Source organism: Haliotis rubra, unplaced genomic scaffold (genome assembly GCF_003918875.1).
Source record: "Haliotis rubra isolate DU_JTF1 unplaced genomic scaffold, ASM391887v1 Scf1282, whole genome shotgun sequence".
NCBI lineage: Eukaryota > Metazoa > Mollusca > Gastropoda > Lepetellida > Haliotidae > Haliotis > Haliotis rubra.
The window spans coordinates 133,975-156,539 of NW_025765206.1; the positions used below are offsets into that span (position 1 = coordinate 133,975).

The 22,565-nt window shown below is 39.8% G+C and overlaps 1 protein-coding gene across 1 annotated transcript; it reads right to left on the minus strand.

Moving 5' to 3' along the window:
• Positions 1–326: 326 nt before the first annotated feature.
• On the minus strand, positions 327–20,397 carry LOC124266850 (beta-1,4-galactosyltransferase 3-like). The gene is made up of 6 exons (XM_046701663.1): positions 20,303–20,397; positions 19,404–19,633; positions 13,487–13,674; positions 11,130–11,252; positions 8,211–8,315; positions 327–591 (listed from the first exon to the last, which is right to left on the minus strand). Exons 1-6 carry the CDS (start codon positions 20,376–20,378, stop codon positions 441–443), a joined length of 873 nt encoding a protein of 290 aa, XP_046557619.1. The 5' UTR covers positions 20,379–20,397; the 3' UTR covers positions 327–440.
• Positions 20,398–22,565: the final 2,168 nt, after the last annotated feature.

Genomic DNA, 22,565 nt, shown 5'->3' on the forward strand with positions numbered 1-22,565 from the left:
CCAGACTTAAGCTGGTTTTATGTTGCTAGCTCGCTGAGCTACCATGCCGCAGTTAAATAAATCAGTATCTATACGTTTCTAAATTAATCCAATAATTGTGTAGTAAACAAGATCTTATATATTCCTAATAACATGTATTCCTATTAGCCCTGCTATCTGTATCCATTATGACGTCCACATGTATCACGTTTTCATTGCATTATGACGTCATGGGCACAGTTAACTGTTTATTAGTTTTGCCTGATGATGGAACCGGAACAGGACCCGAAACCTTGTATCAAAGAATAATAGAAGAAAATTCTCTGTGTTCATCAAATAGCATCTTCTAAAATAAGCAAATCAATAACAGGGCACAGTACCAATATCTTATGTAACCTCCCCCAACTTTTTTAACATCACAGACCGAAGGTATTTTGTGACAGTCGCATATAGCGACAATATTATCTACGGGCTGTTCTTGCATAGAACTGTGTATCTATGGATACCGTAAGCAACGTGACAACACTTCTGTGAGATACTGTGGTATTGACATGTGTGGAGAGCAGCCCATCCGTTTTCAATCGTCCGACTGCTTTCCCAAGCAAGATATTTCTGAAATAATGATTAAACACCATAGTGAGTGAGTGAGTGAGTTAAGTTTTACGCCGCACTCAGCAATATTACAGCTATATGGCGGCGGTCTGTAAATAATCGAGTCTGAACCAGACAATCTAGTGATCAACAGCATGAACATCGATCTCCACAATTGGAAACCGATGACATGTGTCAACCAAGCCAGCTAGCCTGACCACCCGATCCCGTTACTCGCCTCTTACGACAAGCATGGGTTACTGAAGATCAATTCTAACCCGGATCTTCACGGGTAATTAAACATAAAAAACATGTACAGATGCTATTTGTCGAGGACCATTCCTGGAGCCTCTTAAGACTTTATGCCCCGTGAGTAGAGCTACATGGCATATATTTCAAAAACCAAAACGGTTACAAATAATGTTAGGAGAAGGCTTAACCTCTTGTTAAATTTACGGGTGTTATTGAGTAGGTAATACCCAGAAATTACACCATCCGTGACGATCCGGGTTCGAATTGGTGTTGAGCAAATCCTGCTTGTCGTATCGGGATCGTGTGATCAGGCTCGCTGACTTTGTCGACACATGTCATCGTATCCCAAATGCGTAGATCGATACTTATGATGTTGATCACAGGAGTGTCTGGTCCATACTCAATTATTTACAGACCTCCGCCCCATAGATAGAGTGCGGCCATGTACTTTTGCAACCTCCATGGACCCCAGCTGGATTTACACCAACCCTTCAATTGCTAACGATTGGAGACAAATCTAGTCATAGTTAAAATAACATATATCCTACGATTAAATTATGTGGTAGATTACAATTGACTTTGAATGTTTTGGACGTACGTACCCTTTCAGGAGGACAATAATTTTACAATACCTTAACCCCCTTGCGGATACAGCCACTGACAATCTCGGTTGGTAATTTAAACTACCATTTATCAAATATAACTTAATTACAATAACAATAATCTATTTAGAAAACATATCATCCACATCTTTCCAATCAATTCTATTTCGTTTAAAACATTAATAAGACAATGACAATTTACATTACTAGAAAATCCCTCAATGTTTTGACACTGAAATATTTATCCCTTGTGATGGAATAATCAACACAGTCAAGCAGGACATGCTTGAACGTGTTTCTGTCGTTACAAGGGATGCAAAACGGAGAAAAAGTATTCGTGTGTGTATCTGGTATGGCCAATGCTACATCGCAGCATAATAACCTCCTCAAATCTGGACTGATAACCCAAGTAGGTGTAACAAATTGCTGGTTTTATTTGATGTACACGGTATATGTTCTAAGCACAGGTTTGTAGTCGGCGTATGGGATTAGAAGTGGTGTCACAGATTTGTTGCGAAATCAGCCATTGTATTACCAGAAATTCCAACATGGCTCGGAAACCAACAGAGGACGATATCGTATTATAATCAAAATTGGATGTTCACAAGAAACATTATAGCCTGAAGACACGAAATTAGAGTCCGAAAAGATTATGTATTGTTTATATTGAAGGTGGTATTACTATATTTAACAGCCGTTAATATGTCATTGCCTTCCGCTATTGTCCGGTATTGTGGAAGATATTTTTCTGGATCCATTGACAGCGCCACCATCCTTGGATTCATCTGTAAATAAAGGTCAATATCTGGGCTCACTAATTGCCAAGGAGCACAGGAAAGAATGCGGGGAGGATATATACTTTCCAGCTCACTGCCAGCAGCAGAAAGGACGTTTTTGACACTTATTCCTAGAGGCGGAACAAGAGATGACTTCTTGTTGTACAAATCCTCATAGAGGGGTTTAAAGACACATTTTTATGTTGAATATAGTTAAGTTAAATACTGCAAAGATACAAGAAACAAGAGAAGTCGTATTGTTGTACAGATCTTCATAGAGGAGTTTAAAGACACGCTTTTACTTAGTATATAGTTAAGTGATATACTGCAAAGATACTTTGATACAGAGTTTGATAAGAGAAGCCTCGTCTCGCTTCTGGTAGAGTGTGCACGGAAACAGCAAACTCTAATTCTTTGGTCATTTAAAACGTTTGCAAATACTGAGGCTGCAACAGAGCTTATGGAGCAGGCTGTTACAGCGGCGAAACGTTTCACTATCAAGAAATAGGGCGTCGTCGTAAACACCAACACCTATCTCTTGACATTTGCACTTGCAACCATTCCCCAATCAATCACAGCAGGATATTTGCGGAGTGGAGGTGTATGTTCCCAATCCACTCCGGTGTTATACATGTCAACGTTTTGGTCATGGGTCTAAGTCATGTCGAAACTCTGTGGTGTGTCACTGCTGTGGAGATCGCCAGGATAATACAGACTGTCAAAAAGAGTATAAATGCGCGAATTGGGAAGGTGCTCATCCTTCTTCATCCAGGTCCTGCCCTGTGTGGCAAAGGGAAGCGAAAATTATGAAAGTAAAGTGTGAAAAAAACATTTCATACTTAGATGCGAAAATCCCGTTGAATATAGCATATTCCGCTGCAGTGACCCGTGCTATAGCAACATCCTCAATTGCATGTCAGATTGACTTGACATGGACAAGTCAGAAGAACCTGTTTCAGCCACTCTACCTACGTTCGTAGTCACTCAGTCTACTTCCCCAGTCACTCAGTCTACTTCCCCAGTCACTCAGTCTACTCCTCGATGTCAAAGAGAGAGAGTCAGATTGATAAACCATCTGAAACGGCTTGTACCGCCAGCGCAAGTTCATGCAAGAAAAGGGGTAAGGAACAGATTAAATAGTAAACAAACCCCTACCATCCCTTCCCCTCCTGAGGTTGCTCTAGAAAAATCTTTTGGACTTCTAGATATGAAGGTTACTCTGTCCTCACAGGTCAGGCGGAAGAATAGTTCCTTCTCACATTCAAGGGAACGATCTCAAATTGAGCCACCTGACTCAACTGGCCAATATAATTCAGTGGAATTGCAGAAGACCGAAATATACAGTTAAATACATTACTCATACAAGATCTTCAACCGTCAACATTTGGCCTTTAAGGGACATACCTAAGAAGTACAGCTCTCCATTTTGGTACGGCAGGGTATAATACATAGCCCTGTCCATCTTAATACCAATCTCCAAACTGAAGCCGTTTGACTGACTCATTGCATTATCACTGTGTGCAGCTTGCATATGCCTCCGTCTTCTGATATTCAACAGTAGGATCTTCAAAATCTATAAGATCTGCTTCCAAAGCCATGAAACATCATGGGTGACCTCAAAGGACACAACCCGCTTTGGCTACGTGCCCACACTAATAATAAAGGTCAGTGATGATTCAGCAACTTATTTACATCCAGTTACGGGAACATATTCTTCACTTGATCTTTCACTCACCGACTCCATTTTGAATAATGAATTTGAATGGATGGTCCACCATGAACTATGTGAGAGTGATCACTTCCCCACCATTTTCAAAACAATCAACTCTGGTGATAATCCACCTTTGTGACGAAGGAACTTCACCAATGCTGAGACATACAACTTTGTGGATGACAGCTTCATATTTATTGCATAGAGCGACGTTTCGATGTAGATTCTTACAACGTATCAAGTTAAATAACGTCGCTCTATGCAATAAATATGAAGCTGTTATCCATAAAGTTTTATGTCTCATTTCTTACTGACTTCTAGAAAGCCGATCAAATAGTTCAGCAATGTTGATTGGTCATTATATAAGACACAATGTACTGATCACTTAAAACATGATCTTTTTGCGAACAGCAAAGAACCTATACAGTTGTTCTCAAATATATTAAACAACATTCCGGACTAAATTATAGGAAAGTCATCTGCAATTCCACACATTCGGAATCCCTAGACTTGGTTTAATATGGGTCCATGGTTTAATAACGAATGTAAACCGGACAGAAAGTGTAGGAAAAAAGCAGAATCATACATCGTAAATTGGCGAAACTCTTGCCAAACACTCTTCATCATCCAATTAAGACCCTCAGTTTCAAAAGTATCAGAAACAGGAGGAGAAAAGAATCAATTTTAACTGAAGCAATGGTGAAGATTATAATGAATTATCTCCATAACATGAGCTACCGCCCTTGAGCAAACTCTTGACGCAACAACTGGCTGATGATATCTTCTATCAGCTCCTGAAGCATTCGCCCGAATCATGTTTTGAAACAATGCTAACTATTCTTTTTTTATAAATATGGTTATCAGGGAATTTTCCATCTCGGGGAATAAATTTATTGTATTCCCTATACCGAAGCCTGACCGGGATCATACTGATCCTTGCAATTACAGACCAGTTTCTTTACAGACCAGTTGTGTCTGCAAAACCATGGAACGTATGGTCAACAACAGATTAATTTGGTATGTGGAAAATAAAAAGTTAATTACTAATATACAGTGTGGTTTCCGGAAAAAATCTTTATACTATGGACCATCTAGTACGACTCGAATCCTTTCTTAAAAAAACACTTGTAACTAAACAACACATAGTATAAATTTTCTTTGCTCCGGAGAAAGCCTATGATACCATATGGAAGCACGGCTATTTGGAGGATTTACATGATTTCGGTTTGAGAGGTGGTTTACCCCATTTTATCTCCCAGTTATTAAACACAAGGCAATTTCAGCTCTGTGTGGGGTCCACCCTGTCTGATCATTACGTTCAGGATCAGGGTGTACCACATGGCTGTATGTTATCTGTTACTTTATTTGGTATTAAAATGAATAGTCTTTCAAAGGTTTTTACTGATACAGTCGATGGATCTTTTTTTAGGACGATTTTAATGTTTCTTGCGGTAAAAATATGCATGCAATAGAGACTCAGTTATAACTGTGTCTCAATAAAATTCACAAATGGTCAAATGAAAACGGTTTCAGATTTTCTCAATCAAAATCAAATTGCATCCATTTCTGCCGTAAATATAAACTACATAAAGACCCAGAACTATACTGGACAAAAATAGTTAGGGATATATGTACATTTATGAATAATGATCTATTTATTCATTGACACTCTGATAAAATATCAATCGTAAAAATACCAATATCCCTAACTTATTCTGTCCAGTATATGTTTTAATGGGACTCAAATCAACGTTGTCAAGGAGGTTAAGTTCTTGGGTCTAATTTTTGACTCCCATTTAACTTTTCTTCCGCATATAAAATACTAAGTCCTGAAGGCACTCGACTTGTTGAAAGTCGTTTCCAACTAAAAGTGGGGGTGGGATCAAGCTGCCCTCCTACACCTATATGGATCATCGATCCGCTCGAAACTTGATTATGGCTCCATTGTGGTTGAGCCTGCAAAAGCACCTAAAACGAATAGATTCCGTCCACCATCAACGTCTAAGACTTTCTCTTGGATCTGTTGACAGTCACTACGTCGAGGCTGGTGAGCCATCTCTAAACCATCTCCGTATAAAATTAACTTTACAATACATAACAAAACTGTATGTATATTCTAATGAATTTTGGTTCCACCTTTAGGAATAAGAGTCAAACCTTTCCGTTCTGTTGCTAGCATTCAGCTGGATAATATACCTCCTTTCATCCTCCTCCATGGTAAATAGTTAGACCACAAGTTGACCTAAATCTCACAGCAATTAAAAAATCAGAAACTAATGAATTACAATATAATCAATAATTAAAAAAAAATTAAGCAATTAAAAAGTAAATATAATACACACAAATCCTTACTTACAGATGGATCCAAGGATGATGGCGCAGTGGCTTGTGCCACTGTCATTGGATCCAGAACACTATCCTCTGGATTACCAGATGTTAGCTAATATTTCATCATATATCCGAGATCTGGTGCAAAAGAAGTGGGACTTCCATGTTGGTACCAATAAACTACATCTGATAAAATCAAAAATTGGTTACTTGGGTTGTCAGTGCAGATTTGTAGGAGGTCATTATGCGATAAAGTCACATTGGCCATACAATATATTATAGACATAAGTATTTCCTGAAAGGTGAAGATCCTCCGTTTTGTATCCCTTGTGATGAAATAATCACGGTCAAGCATGTCAAAACAGTGAGGGGTCTTTTTACTTTGATTATCATTTAATAACTGCATTTTTAAAAATATAGATTTTGAGAAAAGGTTTGTAAATAGATATATATTTCAAAATTGTGTAGTTCAATTGAGCAGCTGAAATTGTGCTAGTCTTCATCCTCACAGGGGGTTGAAGTATTGTTTGAGAGTGGCTGTATCGTCATAGGGGGTTGACGTATTGAAAACTTATTGTCCTCCTGTGGGGGTACGTAAGTCCCAAAACATGAAAAGTAAATTTAACCATGTCACTATCTTTAATGTATGGCCAGATTGTCAAAAGCTGCTAATAGCTGATGGGATGGTGCAAATCCATCTAGGATTCATGTAAGAAGCAAATGTACTGGAAGTCACATGGTCCCCAGTATGGTGATCTACCGCCAGTTGTTGGCAATCTATTCAAATGCCTGTTTTTATATTGTATCGTCTTCTATTGTTAAACAGTTTTATATTTACATACGTGTTTTATATTCATGTCTGTGATAGTATAGTTGTTTTACAGTCATTGATTGACATGCTTTCTGTAATTTATATGTATTTTTCGTGATTGTAAAACTTGTTTTAATGACGATATAGCTGACATATTGCCGATGTGACTGTAAATATTAACTCATTCACTCATCTCAAGAAGATTGTAACTCACAAAGAATCTATCTTAACTATAAGATCGCTCCGTGGGGCGAGCCCCAGAATGTGCTGGATCCACGATTGATACTTTAGGTACACAAAGTTGTAACGATGCTCTTCCAGATCAAATAATTGTTGCTATAGGATAGATGTTATGGAGATACGACCAAACCAATTTCCGTGATTTAATTTATATTCCAGGCTCGACTGGTCGGAGAAGTCAGTTAGTTTCAGCGTCCCTAGACAGATCAAGAAGTTCTCGAACAACACCTATTCGATGGTCACCGGCACATCACCCAGGAACCGTTTTCGGTGTGGCGATGCTGTCGTTAAGCTGACAGGAACTTTTGGTTGTGTAGAAAAGTCCAACGTGTGGTGATAGTGTTTTTGACAAGTATGGAGAGAACGGAAAGGTATTTGTTTCAAAACACGGGGATTAATCTTTCATTTTGTGTTGTTTTGTAGTTGTGGACGCACAATTAACTGCTTAATGGTTAAAGGGTTGAATATTCTGCTCTCTTGGCATTTACTCACCACTGACCTAAAGAAGATATCCAAGTGGTCTTTTAGAATACAGAATCTATTTCTATTTCCATCACTGTCAATGTCTGGTAATTGAAAAGAGGACTACCAGACTGAGTGAAATAACTGTTTGAATCATTAGGTTGAACATTTTCTCTATTTTCTCAGTAATATGTGTTGAAAGTTCCACGTCAGAATTCTTGCCTAAAAGTGGTAATATGATATCAAACTAGATAATTGTGGTATGTTTTAGGGCATCATGTTGAATGTCGCACTGAATACTTGCTCATGTTTTATCTTTTGAACAAAATAACAACTGTATTATACCACTCACTGCAATTCGTTCTTCTTCAGTGTCGAGTGAACACCAGGAATCGTTTTAAATGAGAATCATTATTTGTGAGTTGAAACTCACGTCAGTTGCAAAATAGAATACTTGCCTTTTCGGGTTGATAGGATTCCCCTTATCCTTGCCATGTGATTGTGCATAATACCGTCCAGTCACGTGAGTATTTCTTTCCACTCGCAGACCAAATGTTGCCATTCTAGAAACAAATACCAACATCATCATTTGTATTATTGTTACCAATTGCGTGAAGCCAATATAGAAATTCACTACAATGTCGACGTTTTTCACTGCTTGATGACAGACGGACTGCTCAGAGTTAAAAAGCGCTCTCCATACAAGACCACCTTCGACCAACTTATCGTATCTTAATTTAGGGATATAACTATATATGTCAATGTCTACTTATCAACTCTCGAAACTATTTTGAATCACATGTGTTGTCATTTATACAACACAGGGGAGGTTACATGAGAAGCAAAGCCACATTACCTTACGTTACGACTCTATCCCTTTGGGCAGGCGTATTTTGCCATCAGAAAGTTTATCTTTTCAAATTTTACATAATATATAAGAAACTTCGTGCGATGTATGATTAAGTTTTTTACGTTAGTATACTAGCCACATAAAGAAACTGTGCGTTGTCAAAATATTATCCGAGTTGATAAGTACGATAACAATGTCAAAGGTACAAAGGTCACAAGCTCAATAACGGGTATGTCCACCATCGGCATTGAGAACAGCAGTGCATCGACGACGTATAGAGCCTATCAAACGTGCAAGGAAGGCTTGTGGGATGTCACGCCAGATTCTCTCAAGTTCTGTTGCAAGGTCAAGGACGTTATCTAGCGGATGAGGAAGACGGCGTAGACGTCGATCCATCTTGTCCCAAACATGCTCTATCGGGGAGAGATCCGGTGAGTTTGCAGGCCAAGGCAGTAAGTCAACGTTGTGGTGTTGCAAGAAATCCATAGCAACCCTTGCCGTATGAGGGCGGGCATTGTCCTGTTGGAATGTTAGCCCAGGGCCATGACGTTGCAGAAAAGGAATTGCCACAGGTCGAAGAATCTGATCCCTGTAGCCCACACCAGTTAAGTTGCCCTGAACAATCACCAAAGGAGTTCTTTGGTGTGCTGTTATTACACCCCAAATCATCACGGAACCACCACCAAAGCGATTCCTCTCAAAGACACAGGCCTGTGCATAACGTTCTCCTACGCGTCTATAGGCACGTTGACGTCCATCACTATGGGACATGTTAAACCTGGATTCATCTGTAAAAACAACATTTCTCCACCAAAACAAGGGTCTGCAGACATGATTTCGGCACCACATTGTCGAGCTTGTCGATGACGTTGTGTCAGGATAGGCCGTATGGCGGGACGTCGTGGTCTGATCCCGTGACGACGTAAACGTTGTCTAACTGTGTTGGGGTGGATACGGCGAAGTCCTGGGATGGTTCGGGCAGTCATCACTGCAGTCTGAAACCTGTGGCGAAGATGGGTCACCCTTATCCATCTGTCCTGTCTTGGTGTTGTTACACGTGGTCGTCCAGAACGTGGCCGATCGATGACGTCATTTGTGTTCTGGTAGCGTCTCACCAGTGCAGAAATGGTGTTCCGGTGACAGTGGAATTGTGCAGCCACTTGTCGTTGAGACATTCCCCCACGGACCATCCCAATGGCCTCATGACGTTGTGCAGACGTGAGCCTTGGCATGCTATGCGTTTCAATAGCCGTTTAATTTTTCGACCGATCGCAAGGGCAGGGGTTGAGCTTTCCAAAGTGACAGTATTGTGTGGCATTCATTTGCTCTGCTTCTCTTTCCCGGAATGCACGTGCAACAACGTATTGCACGTCTCAGGGACGAACCCACTGGTGTCACGGAACGTGGCACGTGCATGCATGTTGGATACATGTCACTAATCTCTAAGTTTAATTCTTATGTGTCTACACAGGTTTGATAAATTTAGGTTTTAAATTTTTGTATGCACAGTTTCTTTATGTGCCTAGTATATTTTAAAATCGCACGTTTGTAAAATCATGCAACGACAGGTAAATATTCGATTAACTTGGTATCTTGAAACCAATAACTTTATAACGAATATTCAATGTGGTTTCAGGAAACATGGTAGTACCATTGATCATTTGGTACGACTAGAATCCTTTGTTAATAATGCTATAGTCAATAAAGAACATGAACTATCGATATTCTTTGATCTCGAGAAAGCATACGATAGCACCTAGAAGCATGGCATCGAAAGGATATACATCATTTTGGTTTGAAGGTTCTTTAACCTTTTTTTATATCACAGTTTTCAACAGACAGACAATGTCACGTCCGGGTGGGTTCAACCCTGTCTGATCGTTACAATCAGGATCAAGATGCCCGACAAGGCAGTATTTGTCTGTAACACTGTTAAGTATTAAGATCAACAGTTTATCCAAGGTTTGAATGATTCAGTTGATGGATGTATGTTTTTACTGTCCTTCATAGTTTTTATAATGTAATTGCGTTTATTATGAATGTATAACTTTTAAAATCACGATATGGCTGACATTTTGCCAATATGACTCACTCATTCACTTACTCACTTAAAATGTCTCCTCCAAATGATGTGCAATGTATGTATCCCTTGGAAGTATCCCAAACATAAAACGTCAGAGAATATTCAGTCTCGTTTGCGGTTATACTAGCCGCAAGGCACTGAATAGTCGATATGTGGATATTAGAGATCCGATTCCGGTATTTGCGAAAGTAATTATAACTATGTAAGTGGTCATTATGCAGTTTCCAAAGACATGTACATCATCTTTCACCTCATTGGGGACATCGTATGAGAATACCTTCTTAGCAACCATGTGTCCTAAGGGACGAATCATTGGTAAGGTGAACAGGTTCAGAACCTTGAATGATCATTGCTTCAAATGTGCGTATGAACTGTCTCGTGATTCCAAGTTTGTCTGTAAATATATAGACTACCGTCGTTTAGCCAACAATGAACGAGCATTACCTTTGTCCGAAATCGTCATCTTCTCCACCCCAGCCGAAGTACAAGTTAGAAAAGCCGTTGATCCGCTTGTACTGACTTGGCGTTATTGCAATATTTCCTCCAACATACCCTTGATATGGCAGCCTGACAAAACGTATATTTTGGTTATTACAAACAGAAATCTAATGGAACAAATTTGAATGGCATCTTGCATGTTTATTCATCTTGCTTTTTTTCAAAATAAAGACATGCAATGGATGCTTTGTCGTAAAATGATTGGAATGGGGTCCTTAATATCTTTGACACGTTTCATTGTATCATAGAATTAAATACAGATATTCACTGACGTGTACGAAAACAGAGTATCATGTTGCAATCAAACCAACTGAGGTGATGGTTTCCCTGAAGGACTACAATATTGATATTTGCATCGCCACAGCTTGCATTTGATGTTGTTTCGCACACCCAAAGACGTCCTCAAATGACATATTAAAACGACGTTTTTCGCTCAGCAAGCCTCAAGATGTGAAATCAATAATAACTTAAAACATTAGAGAGATTAAATAACTCGACGATAGTCATCTATTTCTTAAAACTGACTTATTTTGTGGTGTTTCGCAAATATGAACTCAAGGAGTATCAAGACTGAAACAGTACTTTCAAATGGTTATATACTTAGTTCCAAAAGAAATGCGACATGTCCATTTGAAATAAGAACTGTTATCCCACATACATGCTTCCTGACACTATATGCTTTACACAGAATGCACCAAAGAAAGATAAAAGACAACAGCAACGACAGTGGATTTAAGATATGATTAAATGTTTTATTGTGTCCAACCTGAAGAGTCTGCATTAAACACGTTTAGACGCTTAAGCTGATATTCGATGTCATCAGTACCTGGTATGACCACCATTATTGTTTATCACATGAGTACACCGTCTTCCCATGGACATGAAAAAACGTCGAATGAAAGCACGGGGAATGTTATTGTACTCATGCAACACTGCATTCTCCAACTGCCGCCGATTTTGTGGAGGAACTGGTCTTTGACGAAGGCGTCGGTACAACTCGTCCCAGAGATGTTCCACTTGATTCAAATCAGGACTAAGAGGTGGCCAAACCATTGTCTGGATGTGGTGATTGGCCAGGAATTGTCCTGTGATAATGGCGGCTGGGCGGGCATTATCGTGTTGGAACTGCAAATGTGGTCTGGGTCTAAAGAACGAGACGACAACAGGTCTTAAGACTTTGTCAATGCAGTGTCGTGCAGTTGCATCCCTTCCACGACCTTGACCGTTGTTTTGGAAGATTACAGGTGGTACATGCCTTCCCCAGCTCTGAAACGTTCATTTCGTCTACGCCATACTCTCACTCTCGCATCTGCAACTTGGACACAGCAACAACGTTCTGTCACCGTGCATATCCCCAATGCTGATGTTGGCGAGCCCATGCTAAGCGCAGACGACGGTGCCGTGGCGTCAAAATCAGTCCAACATAGGGTCTCCTACAGTGTAGCCGGTGTGCTCTCAAACGTCGACGCACAGTGCTTCCTGAAATTGGTCTGTTGTGCATCCCAGTTGTCTGACAGGGTGTAACAGTAGCTGGAAGAAAACGGTTGTGAAGATGTGACGTTACGATGTAACGGTCTTGCCTGTGTGACGTCACTCGTGGCCTGCCATCTCTAGGTCGATCTCTCACCGAATTCGATTGATTTTGGCATTTAATCAGTCGGTAAATTGTTGTCCGATCTACTTCCATATGTTGTGCACCGTTGACAACACTGGAACCAGCATCAATTATCCCAAGAGCACGTAGACGTGCTTCATTGCTCAGACGTGGCATATTGTTCTCTGAACCATTCAGAAAAAGAACACAACAGAAACTGCCGTTGCATCTTTTAAAGGGTTCTTTCTCTCGTTTTTCTTGAAGAAAGTGTCGTCTCATTAAAGTCATGTGCACAACGCGTCAGGGCATGCGTTTATGTGATGCGTTTCTGTTGTTGTTTCCCATAAAAATGTTCAATAATTAGATTCAGTTGTTACGGCTAATCTGACGTTCAAAGTCTTGTTTCAGAAGGTTACTTTCGAAAATTGGTTTCAAAGAACATTTAACATGCACATTCGATATGATTGTAAAGTAGATTTATTTATGGACATTTAAAAAACGAACATGAATGTTGCGTTTCTTCTGGAACTAAGTATATATGCATTGTTGCAACACGTACTTTGTACGTGATTGTCATTTCAAACCATATCATATTGAATGCACATGGGTTAAAACAGCCAATCGATTCCTTAAACCAATCACCCTTAATGTTTGTTGAAAATGAAAAGGTATAACAATGACCGTGCATAACGTAGAGATAGACACCTACTTATAGTCAAATTTCGCATTGGCAGTGGATAGATGAAGTGGTTTTTTCCGACAGCGATAGTAGTTGTCGCTAGTCTCTGGGATGAGGTCGACATCATGGATGACAAGGCAGGTGAAGTTATCCGCCTCAAGCGCGGCTTCCACCCCAGCATTGATCATTAGACCTCGGTTAAAAGTTCCTCCTGGTGCCTGAAACAAGTAAGGAATATGTTTCAACGACAAACATAGGAAGATCCCATATATGTTATTCCGAGCTGATTTAGTGTTACCTTAACACTATACTACTTTGCTGATAGACGCGCATATTTAGATATGGTTCAACAAGGCACGACATCACACAGATGTGTGATTTTTTGTGACCTAATCGACTTTGACAGTTACCCCACCCCACATTTGGATGAGCCCCCTTCCGGGCCAGGTGTGTGACCTTTAGGTTGACCTGAGTGTTGACCTTAGTGGTCTGTGATAGTAATATCCTCTATTTTGTTTTAAGACGTTATCACACAGTTGTGTGATCAAATGTGCACCCCGAGTTCTTTCTAGGTGTGGGGAAATGTGAGCCCAAGACTCAATCCCACTGACTCAATTTTCGTGGGCCATTCAGAAATTGTTGGGTTCACACAGCAAACGTCATATGATAAATTTGATGTACAGATACGTTGTAATTATTTATATGTTTTATTGAATTTTCAACGTAGAATTAATATTACAATATTAATATTAATATTAGGAGAATTTAGTGAGTGATTTTAGTTTTACGTCGCACTCAGCAATATTCAAACTATATGGCGGCGGTCTGTAAATAATCGAGTCTGGACCAGACAATCCAGTGATCAACAGCATGAGCATCAATCTTCGCAACTGGGAACTGATGACATGTGTCAACCAAGTCAGCGAGCTTGACCACCCGATCCCGTTAGTCGCCTCTTACGACAAGCATGGGTTACTGAAGATCAATATTCGAACCCGGACCTTCAAGTTCTGAGTATTTATTTTCCATATCTGTGAACAATAAACGAGTGTAGCTGTTTGTTAATAAATTATGATATCTTCAGTGCGCCAAACGTAAATTTTGTGCTTGAATGGGGCAGCCTAGAATGAATGATGAGCTCTGTATACTCAGGGGTCAGCTTCCATCATTTAGGGAGAAGTGTGTGACCGGAATCAAATACAGGAAATAGACCCTCAAACGCAGTTGAGTACTGGTGATTACTAAACTGAATAACTTGTTAAAACGTCACTTGGGGCTCAATTGAGGGTCAAGTGGTTGGATAAAGATGAAATGGTTTAGCATTTGTCATATATGGTGTAATTGTATTAACTCAATAAAGAAAACAAACAAATTTATATTTGCTCTCGTGTAAAAGTTTCGGCGGCTTTTACTCAAAATTTTAATGTGTAACTTTCATTGCTCTCAAACTATTCAATAAACATCAAAAACCATTTCATTTCTATTTCCATGAATACTATATGACAATACACTTATTTTACATCATGTGACACATAGGTTACTGAACCCTTTTAGATGGATAGGTGACCTATTTTTAAAGGCTCAGTGGCAGTCAACTGATCAGGGTACAAAGTCCCTTTTGTCCATTTGCAATAATATCAGGTCGCTCTCAATCTTGCATCTCTAATACTTTGGTTGTTATGTCTGCAGCACATTACCTTATGCGTCTAATGTATGGGGTTATAGTTGGATATTGAAAGAATACATTTGGATTTTTGTAAAAGAAATGATTGTTATAGGTGAAGAAATAATTCAATGGTATATGCAGAGTTAGGTCTTCTATGTCTCAACATATTGTCGGTCCTGAAAAAAGTCTGAGTGCACATGTGACACGTCTTTGACTGCATGGCGGTCCGAGTCTAAATGGCAACGAACGTGTCTACAAGCTGCTTTTATCTAAAAAGTCATCTTCTGTTTCTTCATGGGACTCTGGGAGGAGGAAAACATTTTATCGGCTTTAGATCCACCGTTCTTCTTCACAAGAATAAGAGCCTTGGTCTGTCCGACAACTTGTTGAATACGGGTAACAAAATTAATCTTGTGGCAGTTCTGTTGATTCCTTTCGTTTGTCTTTCTTCCACTCTGGGTCATACAGTTATGAACATGGATCCACAGACATCATGGCAGATGTTTCTCCTCCATGTATTATAGAATGATAAGAATCTCCTTTCCCTTTAGCCGAGGACATGTAAAATCGTGTCCATTTAATCAGCATCAGACACATAAAGGTTGTATTGCGGATTATTCATGAAGAAAACAGGAACAGCTTGAGGCGATGTGTCACTGTCACTGGTCCACGGCTAAATGATGCTAAATTTCCTTCGTGGCCTTTTATATAGATATCCATGGTGTTGCGCAGTGGAATTAAAAACTAAACTAACTATGATTAAAGTATCGAAATATGCTATTTGGGGAACTAAACGTGACTCTCTTGATTAAACTGAGGAAATAATTCAAACAATTCAAATGGGGAACTAAACGTGAATCTCTTATAACAAATGCTAATGAGGCAAGAAACTTAATTTGATACCTTAAATTCTATTATCTACACTATCTAGCTCTATTGCAGCGTAAGTCTATTATCTACAGTATCTAGCTCTATAGCAGCTAGCTATATGGAACTTCTATTTCGATGCACTAATACATTCTTTATATCAGTCCTATTTTAAAATAAAATATCTAAATCCTATTTTGACGAGCTGTCACCCAACTCAAGAAACAACCGAACTCAAGGGAAACCTGAACTCAACTGACGTCTAAACTCAATTACATCTTAACCCAAGCATAACCTGTACACAACTGACCGATTCGACCGTTTCCCACGTGGTCAAGAGCACGTGGTCTGACCGCACGTAAAAAGTCATGCTTCTCGGTGAGCCGCGAAGCATGGTGCGTTTACGCGATCTGTTCTAACTGTTTTGTCTCCAGACCACATGGTCTTAACTGACCTTCAGCTTCCATGGCTCGGTATAGCTTCTTGGTTCCAGCATAACTACCAAGAGCGTCATACATGCTCTCCCAAAAGGTACTAAGCCAATGCTCTATCTAACAACCAGGCATTTTGAACGGCATTATCTGCAAGCGTATTGACAAACTGTAGTTTCAAAACAAATGCTACGATAGGCACATAACTGGCAAAACATACAAAATACCATCTGTAGCCCATAGCCTGTGAACTAATCTTCGTAAAACCGCTAGATAATAATTTCTATCATTTTTCCTCAGGAAACGACGTCTTACATGTCGAGTCACTGGTGATCTTCCCTTTAATAACCTGTTGATAATACCATTGATGGCAAGAATGTGTTCTCTGTTCATTTCTAAGATGTGTTGTCGAATCTCCTCAACGTCTTGAAACATTAACTTGAACCTTAAAAACACGTACCTAGCCATCATTCTAGAAAACAAGCTCTTACTCCTATCATGGTTGGGATCTCAATGAGATTAGTATTTGAGAAGCCTGTATTTATACATCGACAAAAGACTATACATAGACAACCAATGCAAATATACCCTAATATTTATTTACTACCAATAACAGTTTCACAAGTATACAGTATTTTACATCACACTCTTAGTTACACATGTAAATTCACATGACTACCCCAGCGGGTCACCTCTATCTGAGGTATTCCCATCAGCGCCAAATACGGACAGTCTGGAGACCATTTTCCATGTTCGACCCAGGGATCACCCTCTAATTCCTTGAGGTGAGGTGAGGTGAAACTGGATTTAACGTCGTGATTGAGAATATTTCGCTCATGTGACGACCCATTTCTTGAGAGCGAGACCACACTGGAAACACTTGCAAAGCGTCCCCTCTGATTAAGTACACAAATCCTGCCTGGGCCATTGGACTTGGCCGTTCTCTTTGACCACTAAGCTCAGAATGAATTCCTAAACACTGTTTGGGGACCTTAGATTGCCCACCTAGTCTAAAACTAGTCATTTGAGTCATAGTCTAATATAGACTCAAACACGAGACCAGGGGTTGATGACGTCATAAAAAAACAAAATGGCGGATTTTCAGCTATTTACCTCTGGTTACAACAAACGGAAACCTGCTCACGTCTCAGTACATGTGCATCACAATCAGACCTGAGAGGGTATATAAGTACTATTTCATTCAAAGTTTTTTCATACTGCGTGTTTTTAATCATAGAAAAGCCACTGTCATTGGATCCAGAACAATATCTTCTAGAATACCGGATAACAGCTCTATTTTTACAGCAGGAGCAAACGCCAAATAAACAGCTCCTTAATATATTCAAAGACACCCTAAACATAAGAAAAATATAATCTTTCGTGCCTTCAGGCTAATAAAACCTTATCCAGTAAACATCCACTTTTAATTGAAATTATTGAATTATATAATGAACTTGCAACTGGCCAATGTTACATCGTCTTTTGTTGGTTACCCAGCCATGTTGGCATTTCTGGACTGATTTTGCTGCTAAAGCAGCACTCAGCAAATCTATTGCTGGGATTTTTTTTGACTAGTTGGAAGTTATGCACGCTTGATCTCTACAGGTACTTTGACTCTCTGGGGCGCACCAACTTGACTTTTCGATCATCTCGAGTGTCAGATTTTTGCCAAGTCCACACAGAAACGGTCCACCAACCATCGTTTCTCGTATCTTGCAGCCATACACTGGAATCGTTTGTCCAGTCGGCATAGAGAGCAGTAGCAACAATCTATTCTCCCCTTCGTATTTAGCTACAGCAAACTTTTTGCACGTATAGATTGCCTCCGGAACGTCTGCCGCTTTTTGGTGTTGGTTGGATGGAGGGGCTGCCACTTCCATATTCTTTATCCCGCCGGGAGAGGTACACAGGTACGCTACTTTTTGGTTCCATTGTGTTTGCATTTGTATTGTGTTTGCATTTGTATTGTTTTTGCATTTGTATTGTTTTTGCACTTGTTTTGTATTTGTCTGTATTTTGGTTACCGAAACTCATCTGTGCCCTACAGATTTTAAGGCTCCTATTATATCAATGCTGCTTCTGCAGAGTCAATATAATATATTCTTTGTGACACAATCCCAAGAAAAAAAAATCACCAAAAACTTATGCATATCAATGACGGTCTCATTCGACCACGCTCATTTATTCATCTTTGATGGACCTTTTATTAAACCTAATTAAGGCTTTGGAGGGAACTAGTCCAAAACTATCAGTTCTTATACTACTAAAGGTGTTGACATGCTCATAAATTGTCGGCAGAAGGTTGATAGTATAAAGGGACTGGATTTGTAGCTCTACGTGGTTTACAATATCTAAAAAGGTTTCTTTCATACATTTTTATCAAGAAATTACTACAGTGAGGATCACACATAATGTTTTATAACAGCTGCTATTTCGCCATGTTGGGCAGGGCAGACATACGTAAAATACCAGCTTAAAGAAAACAAGGTCTATAGGGATGGTGTGTATGAACAGGCCAGTTCAATGAGGATATATGTAAAGTTACCTGCGTTGCAACGTATCTCGTCAAGTGCGCCTTGCGACATGTTCAGAAGACTCTAAGCAGCGTTCGAAATACCTGCCTGCCCGACCGCCCGGGATGGGTTATTTTCAACACAGACTGCAAGGTTCTCAAATTCACCTGCCCGACGGTCGGGTTAAATTTTAGACATGTATATTAGCATTTTTTTGTGGGCAGGTAAGTTTTGGTCTGGGCTGGCAAATTTTACATCCAACCAGCCCTGTGGTCTGGCTGAAATTTTTGTGGGTTTCATACCCTGCTCTTAGAAGACTAGATTTGCATACTGGTCATTTATGGTTCGGTCCCGGTATTTCGACCGGCGTAGCAAGCAGGAACCATTTTTCGATAAGATACATTTCCAGTGTTCAACCGAAAAATGATAAACCACATAAACAGCAAAAACTACACCACACACACATTTACCTGTTCTGCAACGAATATCGTAAAGTCCGCCTGTTGTTTTTTGAGGAAGGGGATGAGGTTGTTGAGGAGGATCCCCAGATGTTGCTTCCTGTCTCTGTAAGGAATAACAACGGCCAGTCGCTGCCCGGACCGACACCCCTCGGGCCTGTATCTGTCCCCGGGATGGGAGGGATACTTAGTCTGCAACTCATCTAGGGAGATGTTTGTGAGATTCAGCTTCACAGGTTCAACTTGAAACAGAAAATGTATCCGTTTTCTTTTCTATGGCACTGTTTATTCTTGACACTGGAAGAAAAGCCCAAATAATGCAGACGATAGATTTGCTTCCAATGAGGGGATATCAAACCATATTCAGAGTCATCTCCACATAGAGGAGACATAGAAAGTGTTCCGGGTACTGCAAGCCATGGTCTTGATAATAAATATATTCAGCATGCACGGCATATTTAGTGTACAGAGGGCGTATCAGACTATATTCCGCGTAAGTGGCCACACAATAGGGATATCTAGCCATATGCAAGTTATGTAGCCACACAGAGATGACATCAGACCATATTCAGGGCACATGCCCACACAGATGGGATATCAGTTCGAAAAGTATATGACCACAAAGAAGTGATATCAGATCATATTCTTGATACATGGTCATACAGAAGGAATATCAGGCCATAGGCAGGATACATGGCCACACACAGATGATATACCATATTCAGGACAAAAGGCAACGCGGAAAGGATATCAGACCATTTTCAGGGTACAGGGCCACACATATGAGATATCAGACCGTACGGAGGGTATATGAACACGCCCTGGATGAGATTGTCTCAAACATGTGGCAACAATTGCTTTTTCCAGGGTGTTGTTTAATGGCGCAGTACCCTAATGATTAATATACTTACGTATATTTGGTGGTTTGTCCGGGCATGTGGGAAGTAACATCATATTAAACAGTCTCTCCGTTGTTGCTTTTGTCATCAATATTTCTGTAGTCGACCAAGGGAAGGTATGGGGCAGATGTTTGGAAAAGTGGGATATATATACAAGAAACACAGTCAACAAACTACCAATTACCAACAATACTCTTACTAGGTTTCGTAAACACGACGCCATATTATTCTTGCAAATGCTATATTTTCCATAAACCAAAATGACTCGTTAACTGTGCTCATATACAGGAGTGCAGGAGAAAGAGCTGTAATCATGAGCAGTGTTGTCTATTGGTATGAATTTCTATATGTTGTATTTAGCGGGGGGGAAAATTTCAAGGATGAAACATAATTTATGTTCCATCAGGAACCATTTGCAAAGAGATTTACTCAAATAGGCCCGTGAGTTTAGTGTTGAAGTGATTTTCTTATATGTTGTTCCGGGACGCAGAAATCCTGCAAAATAAGATTGTATGATATCATGACATTGCGATGTGACATAGTTAAAGGCATTATATCACACCACACTTCTTTAAAAAATAAATAATGCATTTCTCTCAATAATACTAACGATCAGCCGTCAGGGAAGCAACCATACAATTTTTTTGATTTTATAAATTACGCGTTTGAATTACAATTTTTCAATTAAATCGACTCTCGCTCCCTCTACCGGCCGAACATTATGTCAAGCGAACACCATAGGGTTATGTCCCTTTGGGCGATCTTTGCGAATATCCTACGCACCAATTGAAATCAGTTCGGCAAACACTGACAAACCGCGTGCAACAGTTTTCGATGTACAGAGCAATTGTTTTCATTCGATATTTGGCAAGTGTTCCCTGTTTGGAAGCTGTTCGCCTCGAAGTTTCAATTATCGATATCAGGCAAGTCGTAAGGGATACTAAATAATTATTGCATCAATAGGAAGCTAAGGTGAGTGCATATGCCCCAATTGTCGAAAATGTGTGACATTGTGCCTTTGATAGGCATTGCTTCCCATGCTCACATATGTCTGGAGTGAATAAGTGGGTTAAACGTCACATCAACAACATTTCAGCCATATCGTGGCGACAGTTAGTCAAATGCTGAGAATAAATATATTAATATTCTTTAAATTGTTGTCAGCGAAGGACAGTATAACTACCAGGTCATCACAGATAGTGAGTGAGTTAATATTTAGCGTCACATCGGCAATATTTCAGCCATATTGTGACGAGAATAATTTCATTTATATCAATATTAAAATCAATAAATTTAGAACGTAAAAACGAACGTCATCGAAGGTCAGTAAAATACTAGAGTATCACAGCTCTTAATTTAAAACTAGTACGCTATCATAAAATGAAATCAGTTTAGACAGTACAAAATAAAAAAACGAGCTACAGATCACCAACAACTGAAGGTAGATCACCATACTAGGGTCCATGGGGACTGACAGTACTTTTGCTACCTGCATGGATCCCAACTGGATTTACACCATCCCTTCAGCTGCAGGCGATTGTGTTGAGTTATTAAAAACAACAAATATACTACGACTAAACGTTTGGTAGAGCTAAACTGACTTTAATGTTTGGGGAGTTATGTACCGTCTCAGGAGCACAGTAATTTTACAATACTTCACTAACAATCGCAACTGCTAATTTATACTACCATGTTTAACCTACCAATGGTCTATTTGATAAACATTTTCAAAATTTATCTTATAATTCTGTTTCCTTTAACAAAAGGAAAATTAAGTTATTTCGTTATCACAGATAAATTATAACTAGTATGAGATCAGTTGAAGTGCCGAATCATCATCATCATCATCATCATCATCTTTTTTTCCTCCTCTGTAGGAGATTAGGTGCGTATTAAATCAACAAGTGTAAGTGAGATTAGTTTTTACGCCGCGCTCAGCCATATGCCAGCTATATGGCGGCGGTCTGTTCAAGTCTGGACCAGACAATCCAGTGATCAGCAGCATGAGCATCGATCTGCCCAACTGGGAACCGATGACATGTGTCAACCAAGTCAGCACCTGACCACCCGATCCCGTTAGTCGCCTCTTACGGCAAGCATAGTCACCTTTTGTGGCAAGAGGGTTGCTGAAGACCTATTCTACCCCGGATCTTCACGGGTCACATCAACAAGACAGCATGAGTACATTGAGGAGAGAGTTAATTTACTTATAGAGAAATGTGATGTTATGGTAAGGATAAGGTAGAGATGGTTGAGGCGGCACACATAACATCTA